Source organism: Mustelus asterias, chromosome 15 (genome assembly GCF_964213995.1).
Source record: "Mustelus asterias chromosome 15, sMusAst1.hap1.1, whole genome shotgun sequence".
In the NCBI taxonomy this organism is placed as follows: domain Eukaryota; kingdom Metazoa; phylum Chordata; class Chondrichthyes; order Carcharhiniformes; family Triakidae; genus Mustelus; species Mustelus asterias.
In genome coordinates, this window is record NC_135815.1 from 26,272,715 (window position 1) to 26,288,844 (window position 16,130).

At 42.7% G+C, this 16,130-nt stretch overlaps 1 protein-coding gene across 3 annotated transcripts in view; it reads left to right on the plus strand.

Annotated features, from left to right (window-relative positions):
* Positions 1–16,130, plus strand: part of camkmt (calmodulin-lysine N-methyltransferase) — a 341,266-nt gene that overhangs the window by 306,940 nt on the left and 18,196 nt on the right. For all 3 annotated transcript variants that reach the window (XM_078229675.1, XM_078229674.1, XM_078229676.1), the window contains 2 exons: positions 1,643–1,706; positions 3,043–3,174. In XM_078229675.1, the coding sequence (XP_078085801.1) occupies positions 1,643–1,706; positions 3,043–3,174 (196 nt within the window). The remainder of the gene's footprint in view (positions 1–1,642; positions 1,707–3,042; positions 3,175–16,130) is intronic.

Here is a 16,130-nt window from a genome sequence, read left to right on the forward strand (position 1 = left end):
GGTCTATCAGACAGTAACTTCTACCACATTATTTCGAAAGATTGATTTTAAGAGGCATTCCATTTTCTGAAATTGCCTCTTTTTCATGCTTGACGTACCAGTAAATGGACAACTTAGGCAAATTGCTAATAATTATTGCTCAGTGAGAAGCAGTCTGGAGAAAGCAAATGTATCAACATAAACAGCTCTTTCTGCAGATTAAAAAGAGTCAGTTGGCCCTCTTTCCTCCCTTCCAAAAACAAATATCTGACCAATAGTACAGAAATTATTCTTGATATAAATAAAGCTTCTGAAGCCTTTTTGGTAACTTTGTCAGACAGAATTTGTATGCATGATGCCATTTACTCCAATGTACCGTTTGCTGTATCAGATGCTTGTAAAAACAATGTAAATTCTGAATTGATTATTGCTAGATACACTGTTTTATGGCTAATTCTGCATTTGTTTATTGTACTGATGCAAAGACAAATGTTTTGCTTTGTATATATATTTTTTTACCCTTCCTAATTGAAAGTGATGCATTATTTGATCCCGGGTCAGCATGGGATTAGTTAATCTCAATTGGGGTGGCATTAAGCATGCTACAGATGGCCTCACCACACCTGTTCCTGATGGCTATCCAGTCCTGTTCAGAGATAGCGGTATCAGGTGAGATAACATTGGGTTCTGCTCTGATTCCGACAGCATCTCCCTCTAACAACCCCATACCCCACTTTATTAAATAGCTCATTGACATTCACTGTCCAGTTTCATATGGAAGCGAATGGTCAGAAAGTGGACAGCTGTCAGCTTGCATCCATGAAGTCGTACCCTGCATTAATCAGTCACCATTTCAGGAAAGAATAGGGTGAAATTAGAGAGAAAGAAACAAATAAAATGTAAGTAGAGCACAAGGTTGTTTTGCTGCACGGACCCCTTATACCTTATTGCTTTTAAGCAAGGTAAATGGACTGCATTAGTAATTATGCAGTAATGATATAAACCAAAGATGCATCCTCCGAATCAAACAAAGAGCTAAGCAATGCCATATGATTCCAGCAAGCAATTTAGCAAATGCCTTCCTCACCTAATATTAGAGTGGATACTTCAGGTTTTATTGCAAGGATAAAGATAATGCTGTCAGGATTAGATCAGATTAAGAATGAAGGCAGCTAGGAGAACTGGAGAAGGAGGCTGCAGTTTCCTTTGGAAGCTTATGCATGGCTCACATATGGACTTTCCGCAGATTAAGTAGGTGAAGCGAGGTCCAACCAAAAGATTTAAAATTAAATTTGTTCTTGCACAAGTGCAGAATTAACTTGCTGTTCAGTCTTTATGCCTATGCTGATTTTGGAATAAACTGTTTCTGTCAAAAGGCAAAGAAATTAGGTGTCACGTAAGTCCCTTTAGTTTAAAGGACGAAAAATGTATATATCCTAGGCCATTTGCCAAATGTTGACCAACAAATGAGTAAAACCTACATTCAAAAAAGTAACTGTTCATTACTTAAATATCTGTCAGACTCTTAACAGATTACAGTAACGGATACATGAAATTAACTTTTTTCTGCTTTTACATAAACCAAACAAAATAGCTTCATTCTCAATGCAGGGTGGCTTCAAACCCTTTTTCTTGTGTTTTTCTGTCTCCCCCTCGATGTCAGCTTGTTTCTGGACCAGTACAGAGCCAGCCTTGTTGATGCAATGAAGAGATTACTCAAACCCAACGTAAGTGTGTTTCAATTTTCTTCTGAGCATGGACTTCAGAATAATTAGTCCCCCTGCACAATGATTGAGAATGTAATGGAATGGCAGGATTAATGTCATGTAATACTTTAATACTTATTATGTTCAACTTCAATTGAGTCGTCTTATCTATCTGATTCTTTCTTAATCATAAACTAGAAAACTTCTTGTGTTCAGCTGACTGATAAGACGCACAGTGTGAAGCTAAGGAAATGAAATTGCTCCAAAGATGCATGAGATTTTATTTAATCAAAGTCGATCTTGAGTTATCAAAATCTATTGCACGTATTTTCTTTTCTTTTAATTAAAACAGGTACTGAATTATTTTCCACCATTAGCTGTGATATTTTAAATTTTGTTGTTCTTTTATTCAGTGTTACATAATTTCAACAAGAAGGAATAACATATATATGCCTCACTTGAAATAAAGGTGGTATACCTTAGAATTTGTGTAATGCAGGAGTGTTTGAATAGTGCAAAATGAATGTTGAAGAAAGTGTATTGGAAGGGAATCAGAAGCCACTAATTTTGAAAAGAAGTGTGATCATTTCTGGTGTTGTATAAAAACACGTAAATGCCGATGTTCCCCCATGATCAGTTGTCTTCAAGTTTAATCTCAGTCTGTTCTGTACTATCTGATCTCTGACATGGCAGCAATAGGGACACTAAAACTGACCTCAGCCTCGTTTGTTTGCAAAGGGGGGAAAAAAAGCCAATCCTTTTATGCAAGTTTTCTTTGTCAACATGGGGTTACGGCAGGATCAGATTTGGCTGTGAAGCACTCCACTGTTGCATAGTTTGCCGAACACGCGTTGTTTAGAATCTTGCCAGTAAAACTTGGGCCAGGTATGGGAAATGCTGGTTTTCCTGGAAACATGTCCCTATGTGAGTCACTACCCAAGAGAAGTGGAGAATATTGTAGAGAGAAAAGAAAGGACAGATACATAATAAAGTTTGCAGAGACCACTCTTCAAAATTACCTATTTCAAATAATTGGTTAATTTCATTTTAAATTCACACTTGGCTGTATCATTTGCGTTGCTTAATTCAAATTATTCGGTAGTTGAATTAGAAAAGTGAATTCAAAATATCAAAACTATTGCTGATATCATTTGAATTTGCGTGTGTATGAAATTTAAACTACCTTAATTTCCAAATGTTGAGATTAATCTGATGTTTCAGTGAGGTGTGCATTGCAATGTAATATGCTAATCCATGCTTCTGTGTTTAGCTGTGGAAGATTATGTTGTATGGCTGATGGGATTGGAACATTCATGTCAATAATCAGTAACCATTCATAATTGTATTTTCTTTTTAGGGAAAAGTGCTTGTGTTTGCCCCTCAAAGAGGTGGGACTTTAAACCAGTTTTGCAGCCTCGCAGAGAAAGCCTGTTTAACCGCCCAGAGGCTTATGAATTACGACGACCATGTTTGGAACTTTCATCTCAAGGTCAGAGCTCTCCTGATATTAGGGTAGCATCACAATCCATTTTGCATTAAGAAGGGATCACGAGTTTTTTGGCAGATACCTTAAATGCCTTTGACTACAATATCCCCCATGGCATCTCCTCCTTTATTATATTAATTATGTTCTTGCACAGCAAATCCTCTCAGACTACCTTGCCTGAAGCTGTTCATTATAGGAAGTGTTTATTAACACTTTCTACATAATCTTTAGGATGACAGTTCCAATTTTTCTTTATTATTTTGCTGGGATTTGTACTTAGTGGCATTCTGTCAGCCAGTACCTATGCAGAGTTTCACCGTGTTTGCTACCAGAGTGATGCCCCTTCTGCCCTGACTTCCTCCCTGTTCCTCATGAGCTTCGACTGAAGTGTTGTTTTAGTGACACTGATCAGCATTCCTGAGCATATACATGTTTGACCTGGTCTTTTTGAGCCAACGTTATTCAATAATTGATCGTTTCCCTCTCTTGAAAAGATCTCCTCTTTCTGGGTGCTAATTGTCCTCTGATGCATTGCCCAAATAAACAATCTTAAGATTAGAAATCTATTCAACTCTATGGGCATCACAATGTTTAAGTTTATTAGTGTCACAAGTCGGCTTACATTAACACTGCAATGAAGTTACTGTGAAAATCCCCCTAGTCACCACACTCCTGCGCCTGTTCGGGTACACTGAGAGAGAATTTAGCATGGCCAATGCACCTAACCAGCACGTCTTTCAGACTGTGGGAGGAAACCGGAACACCCAGAGGAAACCCACACAGACGCAGGGAGAACGTGCAGACTCTGCACAGACAGTGACCCAACTGGGAATTGAAAAGTGCTATGAGGCAACAGAACTAATGCGTGGGACCTAATCCCATCCTCAACTCTTGTCCACACGTACAACTGCCCAGCATAATCAGGAATAGAATCTTTGGCTGATTCTTTTCATACTCTTCCAAACCCAGTGGGATTGCTGCCAGTTGTAACTAATATTCTCCCAAATTGGCTAATAACAACAGTGCACTCAACACAGCACAGAAGTCAAGCCTGGTGCTCTCAAAAAAATAAAACATTTCCTCGAATCACATTCATGTATTTCGTATGAACTAAAATCACCCAATAACCTTCAGTCCCAATTCTTGCAAAACAATCATCCAACTTCTCTTATAAAGCAGTTCAATGAATCATCGGTAACTGCAAATGCATTTATGACAGAGCTTGTTTAATTCAGATTTCAGAGTGCTAGTGTCAATGCCTACAGTCTCTGCATTTTCACTGCTAAACCCAGATGTACTTGTTCTGGTGGCAGAATTGATCCAGTGTTCTGTGATGTTTGCAATGAAGATGCAGGGAGTTGGCAGATAGACAGTTTCCTGCAATCAGAATGAAACAAATGCAAATGTGAAAGTGTCTTGAGTTTGACAGAAATCTATTGCACACATTAATCATTCCATGAAAGAAAAAGGCATGGTTCCTCACCTTGCATGTGACTTGATTCCTTTGAATCTATAGTTCTTTAGTCTTCAAATTGCAATTGAATTTTTATACACTTATTTGCATCGAGATTCATGAAACTTCAACGACTCCTCTCTCAAGATATTCAATCGACTCCCACGCCATTAAAACTGTATCAGCGATAGTCACCGATAACATCCTATGTGATTGTGACTGCAGCTCATTTTCTCTCCTCACTCTTCTCGAATCCTCCTTGCCTTCAAATATTCCTCCTCAAACATCTCTTCCCTGACTGTCCAACTCCAGGACACTGCCCTCTGCAACTGGTTTCACATCTGCCCGTAGCCTCGTAGATATGACATTGTCTTTATGGGTTTCTTATCTCATGCCCGCACAGTCACCTTTAATATTCCCCTCTTTGGTTCACCTTTTCAGTATTTACACGGTTTCCCCTAGCAGTTGGCTGGAAGCATGGGGTCAGCTACACCTCACTGCACCTCACCATATATTCCATTGACATCATTCCCAACTGCTTTTGAGTTCGACTTGGTGGTAGCACTCACGTCTCTGAGTCAGAAAGTAATGGGTTCAAGTCCCACTGCTAGACTTGAGCATATGGGATAGCTTAACACTTAACCACAGTGCTAAGGGAATGCTGTACTGCTGGATCTGCTGGGTGGGATTCTCCCAAAAAAAATTCTAAGTGTCGAATTTGCGTAAAAACTGGAGTAAATACTTCTGTTTTTTTCAGCAGTGTTTTCAAAATGAATCTTCCACACTCTGTGCACTGCAGAGTGCACAAACGTGAATATAATCAAAAATCTGGGGACGGGGTCTGTTCCCACTGGAGAGGCTAGCAGCATGGTGCTGAGCGGGCCAACGCACATGCGCCGATCTGTCAGCAACGAGATCGGCGCATGCGCAGTAGCCCGCACTGCCAGCCACCCGACCGCTGGCTAGCTTGATCGCTGGCTAGCCCTGCAACCCCCGCATTGCTGACACACAGACCTCCCCATGTCCCGATCGCTGACCTCCCAGACATGTTCGGGCCAGCCTTGAGCCCCACCCCCGCTCCCCCGCAGTCCTGATCTACCGACCCCCCCCCCCCAACGGCAGCCCACCCCCATTGCCAGCCCCGACCATTGGCCTCCTTGCCTCTGTCACCACTGAGTGCAGCGGGACCGTCCACTGATCTCCCCCCCCCCAAAAGGCACCTCCCATTAGGCCCCGCCCCCATTAGGTTCCCCCCCCCCCCCCCTTGTCACTGCCCAATACCCAATGGACACTGCCAAGGTGCCTCCTGAGCATTTCCACTTTCCCTCTTGGGCAGCACCAGGGGCCAGTCTGGTACTGCCAACTGGCAATGCCCAGGGGGCACCCCTCCTCGCCCCCAACCTCCTGGGGGGACTCCATGGCCCCCTTCACTCCAGTGGTGTCGGGCCACCAGCTCCCTGCAAGTGGGGAGCTGCTGTAAACCCCACTGATGTGAACCACTCCTGGCAGCAGCAGAGACTCTAGAGGGCCCGGAGACCTCAGTCCCGGGCCCGCTAACAAGATTTAAATGAGCATTTGAATATATTATACAGCTCCTCGCCGATTTCTGGCGTGGAGCTGACGGCGCTGGAATTCCAGCGGCTGGAGACTGGCGGAGACCGTGGCGCCCAGCAGGAAGCCCACGACATGGCCTTCCCTCAAGTCTCCCGGCTGGGAGAATCGCCCCCCGCTATCTTTTGAAACAGACAGGGTTGCATTTTTGGGTAAATTCAGAAGAGTCCTTGAGACTATTTGAAGAAGAGCAGGATGAATTCAACAATTTCAGATCATAACCTCTGCCCCATGTTTTCAGGTGGCTGTTATTGGTGATATTTCCACTTGTACGTCCTCTATATCCATCCTTTGTTTCTTTACTTGCCCCAGTATCTGCATTTGCCTTGCACTATCAATCCTGTTGTCATGTAGTGTCACTTATTGCCGACCCTATCACAGGCCTCACCATCCTTCACCCCCACCATCACCACCACATTTCCTTTCCCTGCCTCTGTACTTAAAACTTTTACATCTCTAAGGTTTTTCTATTCCTGATGGAAGGCCATTGACTTGAAATGTTAACTTGCCACAGTAACTGCCTGATCTGTTGAGTAGTTTCAGTATTTTCTGTGTTTTATTTAAAATATATTATATTGTATATTATTTAAAAACTCTGTGGTTTTAAAGCACATCTGAAAGGTGGAGGTAGTGGGAGGGTTTGGGAGGGAATTCCAGAGTCCAGGCCCCAGGCACGGCGAGGCAAAGGAATCAGGAAAATACAGATGGCTAGAAATGGAGCAAAATCAGTTTCTTGGAGGATTGTAGGAAAGGACAAGATTATAGAGAAAGGAGGGAGGCCATGTAGGGATAGGAACACAAGGCTAAGAATTTAGGCATTGCTGGACTAGGGTAGCGAGAATGAATTGAATTTAGTACAAATTAGGATATGCTTAGAGGCGTTTTGGATAAGCTGAAGTTTTGTATAATAAATACCCAATCAGAAAAGAAGTGTGATGTGGGTTCTAGTGTTTGCTGCCAACAACAACAATATCTTGCATTTATGTAGTGCCTTTAAAGCAGTAAAATGTCCCAGTGCACTTCACAGGAATGTTATCAAAGAAAATTTGACACTGAGCCACATAGGAGATATTAGGACAGGTAACCAAAGCCTGGTCAACGAGGTAGATTTTAAGGAGTGCCTTAAAGAAGAAATTAAGGTTGAGAGTTTGTAGAGGAAATTCCAGAGTTTGGGCCCGTGGTGGCTGAAGGTACAGATACCAGTGGTGAAACAATTGAAATCGGGATGTGCAAGAGACCAGAAGTGGAGGAGTGCAGATACCTCAGAGGATTGCGAGGCTGGCACAGGTTAGAGATGGCAAGGGATGAGGCAATGGATAGATTTGAAAACAAGAAAGAGATTCTTAAAGTCAAGGCATTGTTTAACTGGAAGTTAGTGTGGATATGGGTGAATGGGTCTTGGTATGAGTCCAGATATGGGCAGCAATTTTATCATCAGCCAAGGAGTAGCCAAGCCTAGAGATGACAAAGTCGTGGATGAGGATTTCAGCAGCAGATGAGCTGAGGTGGGATTGGGTTATGCAAAGTTTCAGAGGTTGAAATAAGAAATCTTGGTGATGGAGCAGAGATGTGGTTGGAAGCTCATCTTGGGCTTAACTGTGACATTGCAACCAGTCTGAATCAGAAATTTGCTGGGGAGAGGGCCGGAGTTAATGGTTAATGAACAGACTGAAGACAATGGCTGGGATTCTCCAGCCGTTGGCGCCCCGCTGCTGCTGTCAGCGAGGTCAGAGAATTTGGCGTTCAGCCAAAATCCGTTCACTGCAGCGGGACCAGAGAATCCCGCCGGCATGAACGGTTTCCTGACAATATGTGGATAGGCCGACAAGAGGTGGGGCTACTTTGGATTTGGTACTGGGTAATGAACCGGGCCAAGTGTTAGATTTGTTTGTGGGAGAGCACTTTGGAGATAGTGACCACAATTCAGTGTCTTTCACTATTGCAATGGAGAGGGATAGGGCCCTACAGCAAGGCAAGGTTTATAATTGGGGAGGGGTAATTATGATGCGATTAGGCGGGAATTAGGGAGCATAAGATGGGAACAGAAACTGTCAGGGAAAGGCACAAATGAAAAGTGGAGCTTGTTCAAGGAACAAATACTGTGTGTCCTTGATAGGTATGTCCCTGTCAGGCAGGGAGGGAATGGACGAGTGAGGGAACCATGGTTCACAAAAGAGGTTGAATGTCTTGTCAAGAGGAAAAGGGAAGCGTATGTAAGGATGAGAAAACAAGGTTCAATTGGGTCGCTTGAGGGTTACAAGGTAGCAAGGAATGAGCTAAAAAAAAGGGCTTAGGAGAGCTAGGAGGGGGCATGAGAAGTCCTTGGCGGGTCGGATCAAGGAAAACCCCAAGGCTCTTTACTCTTATGTGAGAAGTAAAAGAATGACCAGGGTGAGGTTAGGGCCGGTCAAGGACAGTAGTGGGAACTTGTGCATGGAGTCAGAAGAGATAGGAGAGGCGATGAATGAATAATTTTCTTCAGTGTTCACCAAAGAGAGGGGCCATGTTTTTGAGGATGAGTGTGATACAGGCTGATAGGCTGGAGGAGGTGGAGGTTCTGAGGGAAGATGTTTTAGCAATTTTGAAAAATCTGAGGGTTGATAAGTCCCCTGGGCCAGATGGGATATATCCCAGGATTCTTTGGGAGGCAAGGGATGAGATTGCAGAGCCTTTGGCTTTGATCTTTGGATCCTCACTGTCCACGGGGATAGTGCCAGAGGACTGGAGAGTGGCGAATGTTGTTCCTCTGTTCAAGAAAGGAAATAGGAATGACCCTGGTAATTATAGGCCAATTAGTCTTACTTTGGTGGTCGGTAAGTTAATGGAAAAGGCCCTGAGGGATAGGATTTATGACCATTTGGAAAGATGCAGCTTAATCCGGGATAGTCAACATGGATTCATGAAGGGTAAGTCTTGCCTCACAAATTTGATTGAATTTTTTGAGGAGGTAACTAGGTGTGTAGATGAAGGTAGAGCAGTTGATGTCGTATACATGGATTTTAGTAAGGCGTTTGATAAGGTTCCCCATGGTCGGCTCATGAAGAAAGTAAGGAGGTGTGGGATAGAGAGAGATTTGGCTGATTGGATAAGTAACTGGCTATCTCATAGAAGACAGAGGGTGGTGGTGGTAGATGGAAAATTTTCAGACTGGAGACCAGTTACCAGCGGTGTACCACAGGGATCAGTATTGGGTCCTCTGCTATTTGTGATTTTTATCAATGACTTGGAGGAGGGGGCTGAAGGGTGGGTCAGTAAATTTGCTGATGACACCAAGATTGGTGGAGTAGTGGATGAGGTGGAAGGCTGTTGTAGGCTGCAAAGGGACATTGATAGGATGCAGAGCTGGGCTGAAAAATGGCAGATGAAGTTTAACCCTGATAAGTGCGAGGTGATTCATTTTGGTAGGACAAATTTGAATGCGGATTACAGGGTCAACGGCAGGGTTCTGAGGAATGTGGAGGAACAGAGAGATCTTGGGGTTCATATCCACAGATCTCTACACTTGGTCCCCAACTCCAAATCATCTATGTAAATCGTAAACAATTGCGGTTCCAACACTGATCCCTGAGACACACACTAGTCATTGATTGCCAACCAGAAAAACACCCATTTACCCCCACTCTGCTTTCTGTTAGTTAACCAATCCTCTATCCATGCTAATACATTACCTGTAACATCGTGCACCTTTACCTTATGTAGCAGTCTTTGGTGCGGCACCTTGTCAAATGCCTTCTGGAAATCCAGATACACCACATCCACAGGTTCCCCATTGTCCACTGCACATATAATGTTCTCAAATAATTCCACCAAATTAGTCAAACATGACCTTCCCTTCATGAACCCATGCTGCATCTTACCAATGGGACAATTTATATCCAGATGTCCTGCTATTTCTTCCTTGATGATAGATTCAAGCATTTTCCCTAGTACAGAAGTTAAGCTAACCGGCCTATAGTTACCCGCCTTTTGTCTACCTCCTTTTTTAAACAGTGGCGTCACATTTGCTGTTTTCCAATCTGCGGGAACCACCCCAGAGTCCAGCGAATTTTGGTAAATTACCACTAATGCATTTACTTTTTCTCCCGCCATCTCTTTTCATACCCTGGGATGCATTCCATCAGGACCAATTTCCCATTGTACTCCTCACAATATTTTAGATGATGTGCTGTATTACAGTGGCAAATGCATCATACAACAAAACAAATTGTTTCACTGTTAAAGTGGCATTGTGTATTAAACCAACATGTCCTTTATGGACAAAAAGTCTGTTTGCTAGAAGTAAACATATCCTGAGGACATCTTGAGTTTTTTGTGATCAAGGAAAGTTGCTAAAGAGTTTCAGCTTTCAGTTCAGAAGCACATAGGTTCTTGAGATTGTTCTGCATCTGTAACAAAGTATGTATGATATTTGCATTTCTTAAATATATATCTTATATATCATATGTTCCATATACTAAGTAGAGAGAGATTATTATGCTTCCAATTTTCATCAGCAATACTTCCACCATAATGCCAACGCATCACAAATTTCCTGCTTGGATTCCTGCATTTGCTTCTTCTCCCCATTTGTCATCCTTTCCTCAGCTGGAACTGTTCACTACTTCAAACGATAGAATACAGGATACCCTCCAATACCTTGCCAAGTGGACATTAGTCATGGATGGGTCTTGATGGTGAGTGCGGGGAGGCTATGCAAGTTGTTCTGTCCCTATTTAAAACGCACATATGCATTGTTCCTTGGATAATGTTCAGAAACATTATCCTCGCCTCAGAAACACTAGAGTCAACCGCGCTTCCCCTCCCACCACTTGAGGTCAGTTAGCCTATCACAGGTTGGAGCTATCCTTGTATGAACAGTACAACAAGCCATTGGATAAATCATCACAGGACGCTATCTAGCGTTGATTAATTTTAAATCCCCTAAAATGATCAAGCTTCCTGGCTTCAAAACTCTCTGAAGCATTGAGTATACTGGTCTCGGCTTCATTGTCTGATAAGCGATGAATTAGTTGATGTCAGTAATGGTAGCTGTAAAGATGTCAGATGTGAACTGGATTGTCCATTTAAATAAAAATGGAAAATGATGGATATACTCAACAGGTTTACCAGCATATGTGGTGAGAGAAACCGAGTTATTGGGCATGATCTTACCGGCCACTTTGGTGTTCAGCTAAATCTCTCTTCACTGCAGCAGGACCAGAAAATCCAGCCGGCGTGAACGGCCAGAAGATTCTGCCCAATATTTCAGCTTTCATCCGAACTGGAGAAGTTAGAAATGTGGTATGTTTTAAGCAAGTGAAAGGAAGAGCGTGAAATAAGAACGAAAGGGAAGGTCTGCGATTGGGTGGAATGATGAGTCAATGGAGCAGGGCCAGAAAGGGTTGTAATGGATTAAGAAAAGAAACAAAAGATTTGTCTAGAGGACGTATGAATGGCAGATATGATGAACAGCTCCGTTTGAAAGTGAAAGGCAGAGAAAAACGAGTAAAACGGAAACCTGCAAAGAGAAAGAAAATGAAATGGGGCAGAGATTATGCTCTGAAATTCTTGAATAAAGTGCTGAGTCCAGAAGGTTGTAAATTGCTGAAGAGAAAGGTGAGGTGCTGTTCCTCGAGCTGGCATTGAGCTTCATTGAAGCACTGCAGGAGGCTGAGGACAGAGAGGTCAGAGGGAGAACAAGGATAGAATCAAAATGACAGGCGACTGGCAGCTCGGAGTCACACTTGCAGACTGAATGGAAATATTCTGCAAAGCAGTTCACCCAATCTGTGTTGGTTTCCCAAGTATAGAGTAGAGTGCATAATGAGCAGCATTTTTCAATTCACGCCTCCCCTAGACACATCTTTTGTTTTTTTTACTTGTCCCATTACCATCCTATTGGCCCTGCACCAGCAGCTCCTTTGTCATTTCATCTTTCATGGCTTCCACCTCTCTCGGACCTTCCTTTTTGTTAATTTTTCACCCTCCTTCCTTTCACTCGCTTAAAACCTATCACTTATCTAACTTTTCCCCGTTCTGATAAAAGATAATTGACCTAAAACATTAACTCTATTTCTCTCTCCATGTATGCTCCCTGACTTTGAGATCACATCTCGAATACTGAGTGCAGTTTTGGCTTCCTTATTCAAGGAAGGATGTAAATGCTTTGGAGGAAGTTTACCAGATTGATACCTAGGATAAGCAGACTGTCTTATGAGGAAAGGTTGGACAGACTGGGCTTGTTTTCGCTGGAGTTTAGAAGAATGAGGGGTGACTTGATTCAAGTATGTAAGATCTTGAATAGTCTTGAAAAGATCATCATGGAAAGGATGCTTCCTCTTGTGGATGAGTCCAGAACAAGGAGACACTGTTTTAAAATTAGGGATCGCCATTTTAGGACAGAAATGAGGAGAATTCTTTTTTCTCAAGGGTTGTGCAACTCTGAAACAGTCTGACTCAGAAAACAGTAGAGGCAGGGCCATTGCATATTTTTAAGATGGAGATAGATAGATTCTTTTTAGTCAAGGGACTCGGAGGTTATCAGGGGAAGATAGAAATCTAGCATTCGAAACACAAAATATTCAACCATGATCTTATTGAATGGTGGAGCAGGCTCAAAGTGCCGACTCCTCTTGTTTTGTATATTGTATATGTAGGTGATGAGGGAACCATTAGAGGGAAAAGCCTACTTATCCTCCCCCTCACTAATCTACCCATTGCAGATGCATCTGTTCATAATAGAATTAATAGGAATGGCCATGCACAGTCCTTGTGGAGAGGAAGTCCCACTTTCACATTGTGAATACCTTTGTTGGGTTGTGTGGCAGTATCACTGTGTTAAATGGAATAGATTTCAAACAGACCTAGCAACTCAAATTGGATATCCATGAGGTGCTGCGGGTCATCAGCAGCAGCAGACGTGTATTCAACCACCATCTATAACCTCATGGCCCGGCATAGCCCCCATTCTACCATTACCATGAAGCTGAGGATCAATCCTGGTTCAATAAAGAGTGCAGGAGGAAATGCCTGGAATACCTAAAAATTAGGTGTCAACCTGGTGAAACTACTACAGGACTACTTGAATGCCAAAGAGCAGAAGCAGCATGTGATAGATAAACTAAACAATCCCACAGCCGAAGAATCAGATCCAAGCTCTCTATTCCTGCCACAATCAGTCACGAAGGATGGTGCATATTCAGTCACAAATGGTGGTGGACAATTAAAAACTAAGTGGAGGAGGAGACTTCACAAATATCCCATCCTCAATGATGGGGGAAGCCCAGAACATCAGTGCAATAGACAAGACTGAAGCATTTACAGCCATCTTCAGCCAGAAGTACCAAGTGGGTGATCAATCTCAGCCTCCTCCTGTGGTCCCCAACATCACAACATCTTCAGCCAGTTTGATTTACACCACGTGATATCAAGAATCGGCTGAAGGCACTGGAAACTGCATAGGCTCTCAATCCAGACAACAACTCAGCAGTGAGACTGCCAAAATTAGGTGTGTCCCTAACTAAGATGTTCCAGTACAGTTACAACATTGGCATCTACCTGGCAATGTGAGCAATTGCCCAGCTATGTTCTGTGCAGTCCCACCAGTGCAAATCCAGCATGGCCAATTACACTCCCATCAGTCTACTCTCAATCATCAGCAAAGTGATAGAAGTTGTCAACAGTGTTATCAAGTAGCCCTTGCATAACAATAACCTGCTCGCTGACACTCAATTTCAGTCACGTCAGGGCCACTCAGCTCCTGGCTTCATTACAACCTTGGTCCAAACAAGGATAAAAGAGCTAAACTCTAGAGATGAGGAGAGAGTGACTGCCCTTGACAGGATTTGGCAGGATTTGGCTGAGTGCGGTTTTCAGGAGCCCTAGCAAAACTGGAGTCAGTGGGAATTAGGGGAGAAACTCCCCACTGGATAAAGTTATGCCTGGCACAACGGTTGTGGCTGTGGAGGTCAATCACCTATGTCCCAGGATATCACTGGATAGTGTCAGGGTAGTGTCCTCGGTCCAACCATCTTCATCAGCTTCATCAATTACCTTCTCCTTCCATCATAAGATCAGAAGTGGAGATGTTCACTATGTTTAGTAACGCTTGTGAATCTTCAGAGATTGAAGCTGTCCATGTCCAAATGGCGGACAGGAGACATCATCCAGTCTTGGGCTACTAAGTGGCAAAAAACATTCATGCCATATATGTGCCAGGCAATGACCATCTCCTATCAAGAGAAAATTTAACCAGCTCCCCTTGACATCCCATGGCATTACCATCGCTGGAACTCCCATTATCAACAACCTAGGGGTTACCATTGACCAGGAACTGAACTTGACCAGTCATATAATAGTGTGGATACAGGAGCAGGTCAGAGGCTGGGAACTCTGCGAGCAAGTAACTCACCACCTAACTCCCAAAGCCTGTCCTACTATCTACAAAGCACAATTCAGGAGTATTATGGAATATTCTCCACACTCAAGAAATCAACACTATCCAGGAGAATTCAGCTTGCTTGATTGGCAGGCACTGCATCCACCATCTTAAACATTTGTTTCCTCCACCACCAACGCAGTGGCAGATATAGGATGCACTGCAGCAAATTAGCCAAGGCTCCTTCAACCACACCTTCCAAATCGGTGACTTGTACCATCTAGAAGGACAATGGCACCATATGCATGGGAACACCATCACCTCGAAGTTCCTCTCCAAGCCACACATCAGCCTGACTTGTAATTATATAGCTGTTCCTTCATTGTCACTGGGTCACCACAAGGACTGCAGCAGTTCAAGAAGGCAGGCTCATCATCACTTTTTCAAGGGTAGTTAGAAATAAGTAGCAAATGCTGGCCTAGCCAGGGGTGTCCACATGTTGTGAAAGAATATTTTTTAATGTTCTCTAAAGAGTCATTTTAACCCACCTTCTTGGTGAGAGGATATTCTTGTTCCCAGATTTTCTCAATGTCAAAATTTTACTGAAGGTTTAGTGAAAGAAATCTGCAGTTGACTACTAGGAAACAATGTCCGGTGTATATAATGTGCTATAAGATCTCCTGATCACTGGGCTCTATTTTGGGATTTTGTGCAGGTCTTCAATCCAGACTATTAATGCTCCAACTATACTTCACAGCTGTTGTGGTAAATGTCTGTATCAGATGCTACAAGATTTAGGTCAAGAGCGCTTAATTTGGTATGATATTTCCTGCTATGCCTTCTTGCACAATACCCTCTATTTGAGTAACGTATTCTGTCAGTCAGTGAGCTTATAACCCCTATTGTTATTGACAGGTAACTGTCAATAGATTTAATTCTAGACTTTCGGATTAAACAAAATCCAAGGAGTCACTTTGACCTATGACTATTTACACAATCAACACCAATCTTTTTTAGCTGCTCCTGCATGCTCTTGTCTACTGTGATAGACTACTGTGTGTATAATATTGTAATGTTTTGCAGAAAAGGACATAATTTTTTTTACTATTCAGGAATTACTGTCACGTTCATCTGAAGTTGTATGAGTAGCCTTAATAGATGAATTCATGAAACTGACAACAGAGTAGGAGTAGGGCTATCAAATTTACTTAAAACCAATTTTTTTACTACTTGAAATGTATTCAAATGTTTAATAATATATCATCTTCTTAGTGGTATTACAGCATGAAAGACTACCATCACAACATTTTGAGCCCTGATGCATAAGAAAAGCTTATTTGTGCATTGTGCAATGCCAATTTTGAACCATTTTATTTTCTCTCATCCATCTTTCCTTTACCATCCCGCATTTATTGGCTGAGAAAGCTGATAGGCAGATAGACACTTTGCTGCCAGGGCTCTGCCCCTGATGTTCATGATCCAGACCTAGAAGGTGTCTGGGAGCTGTTGTGACTCACTCTGCCATTTTACCCAGTTCGT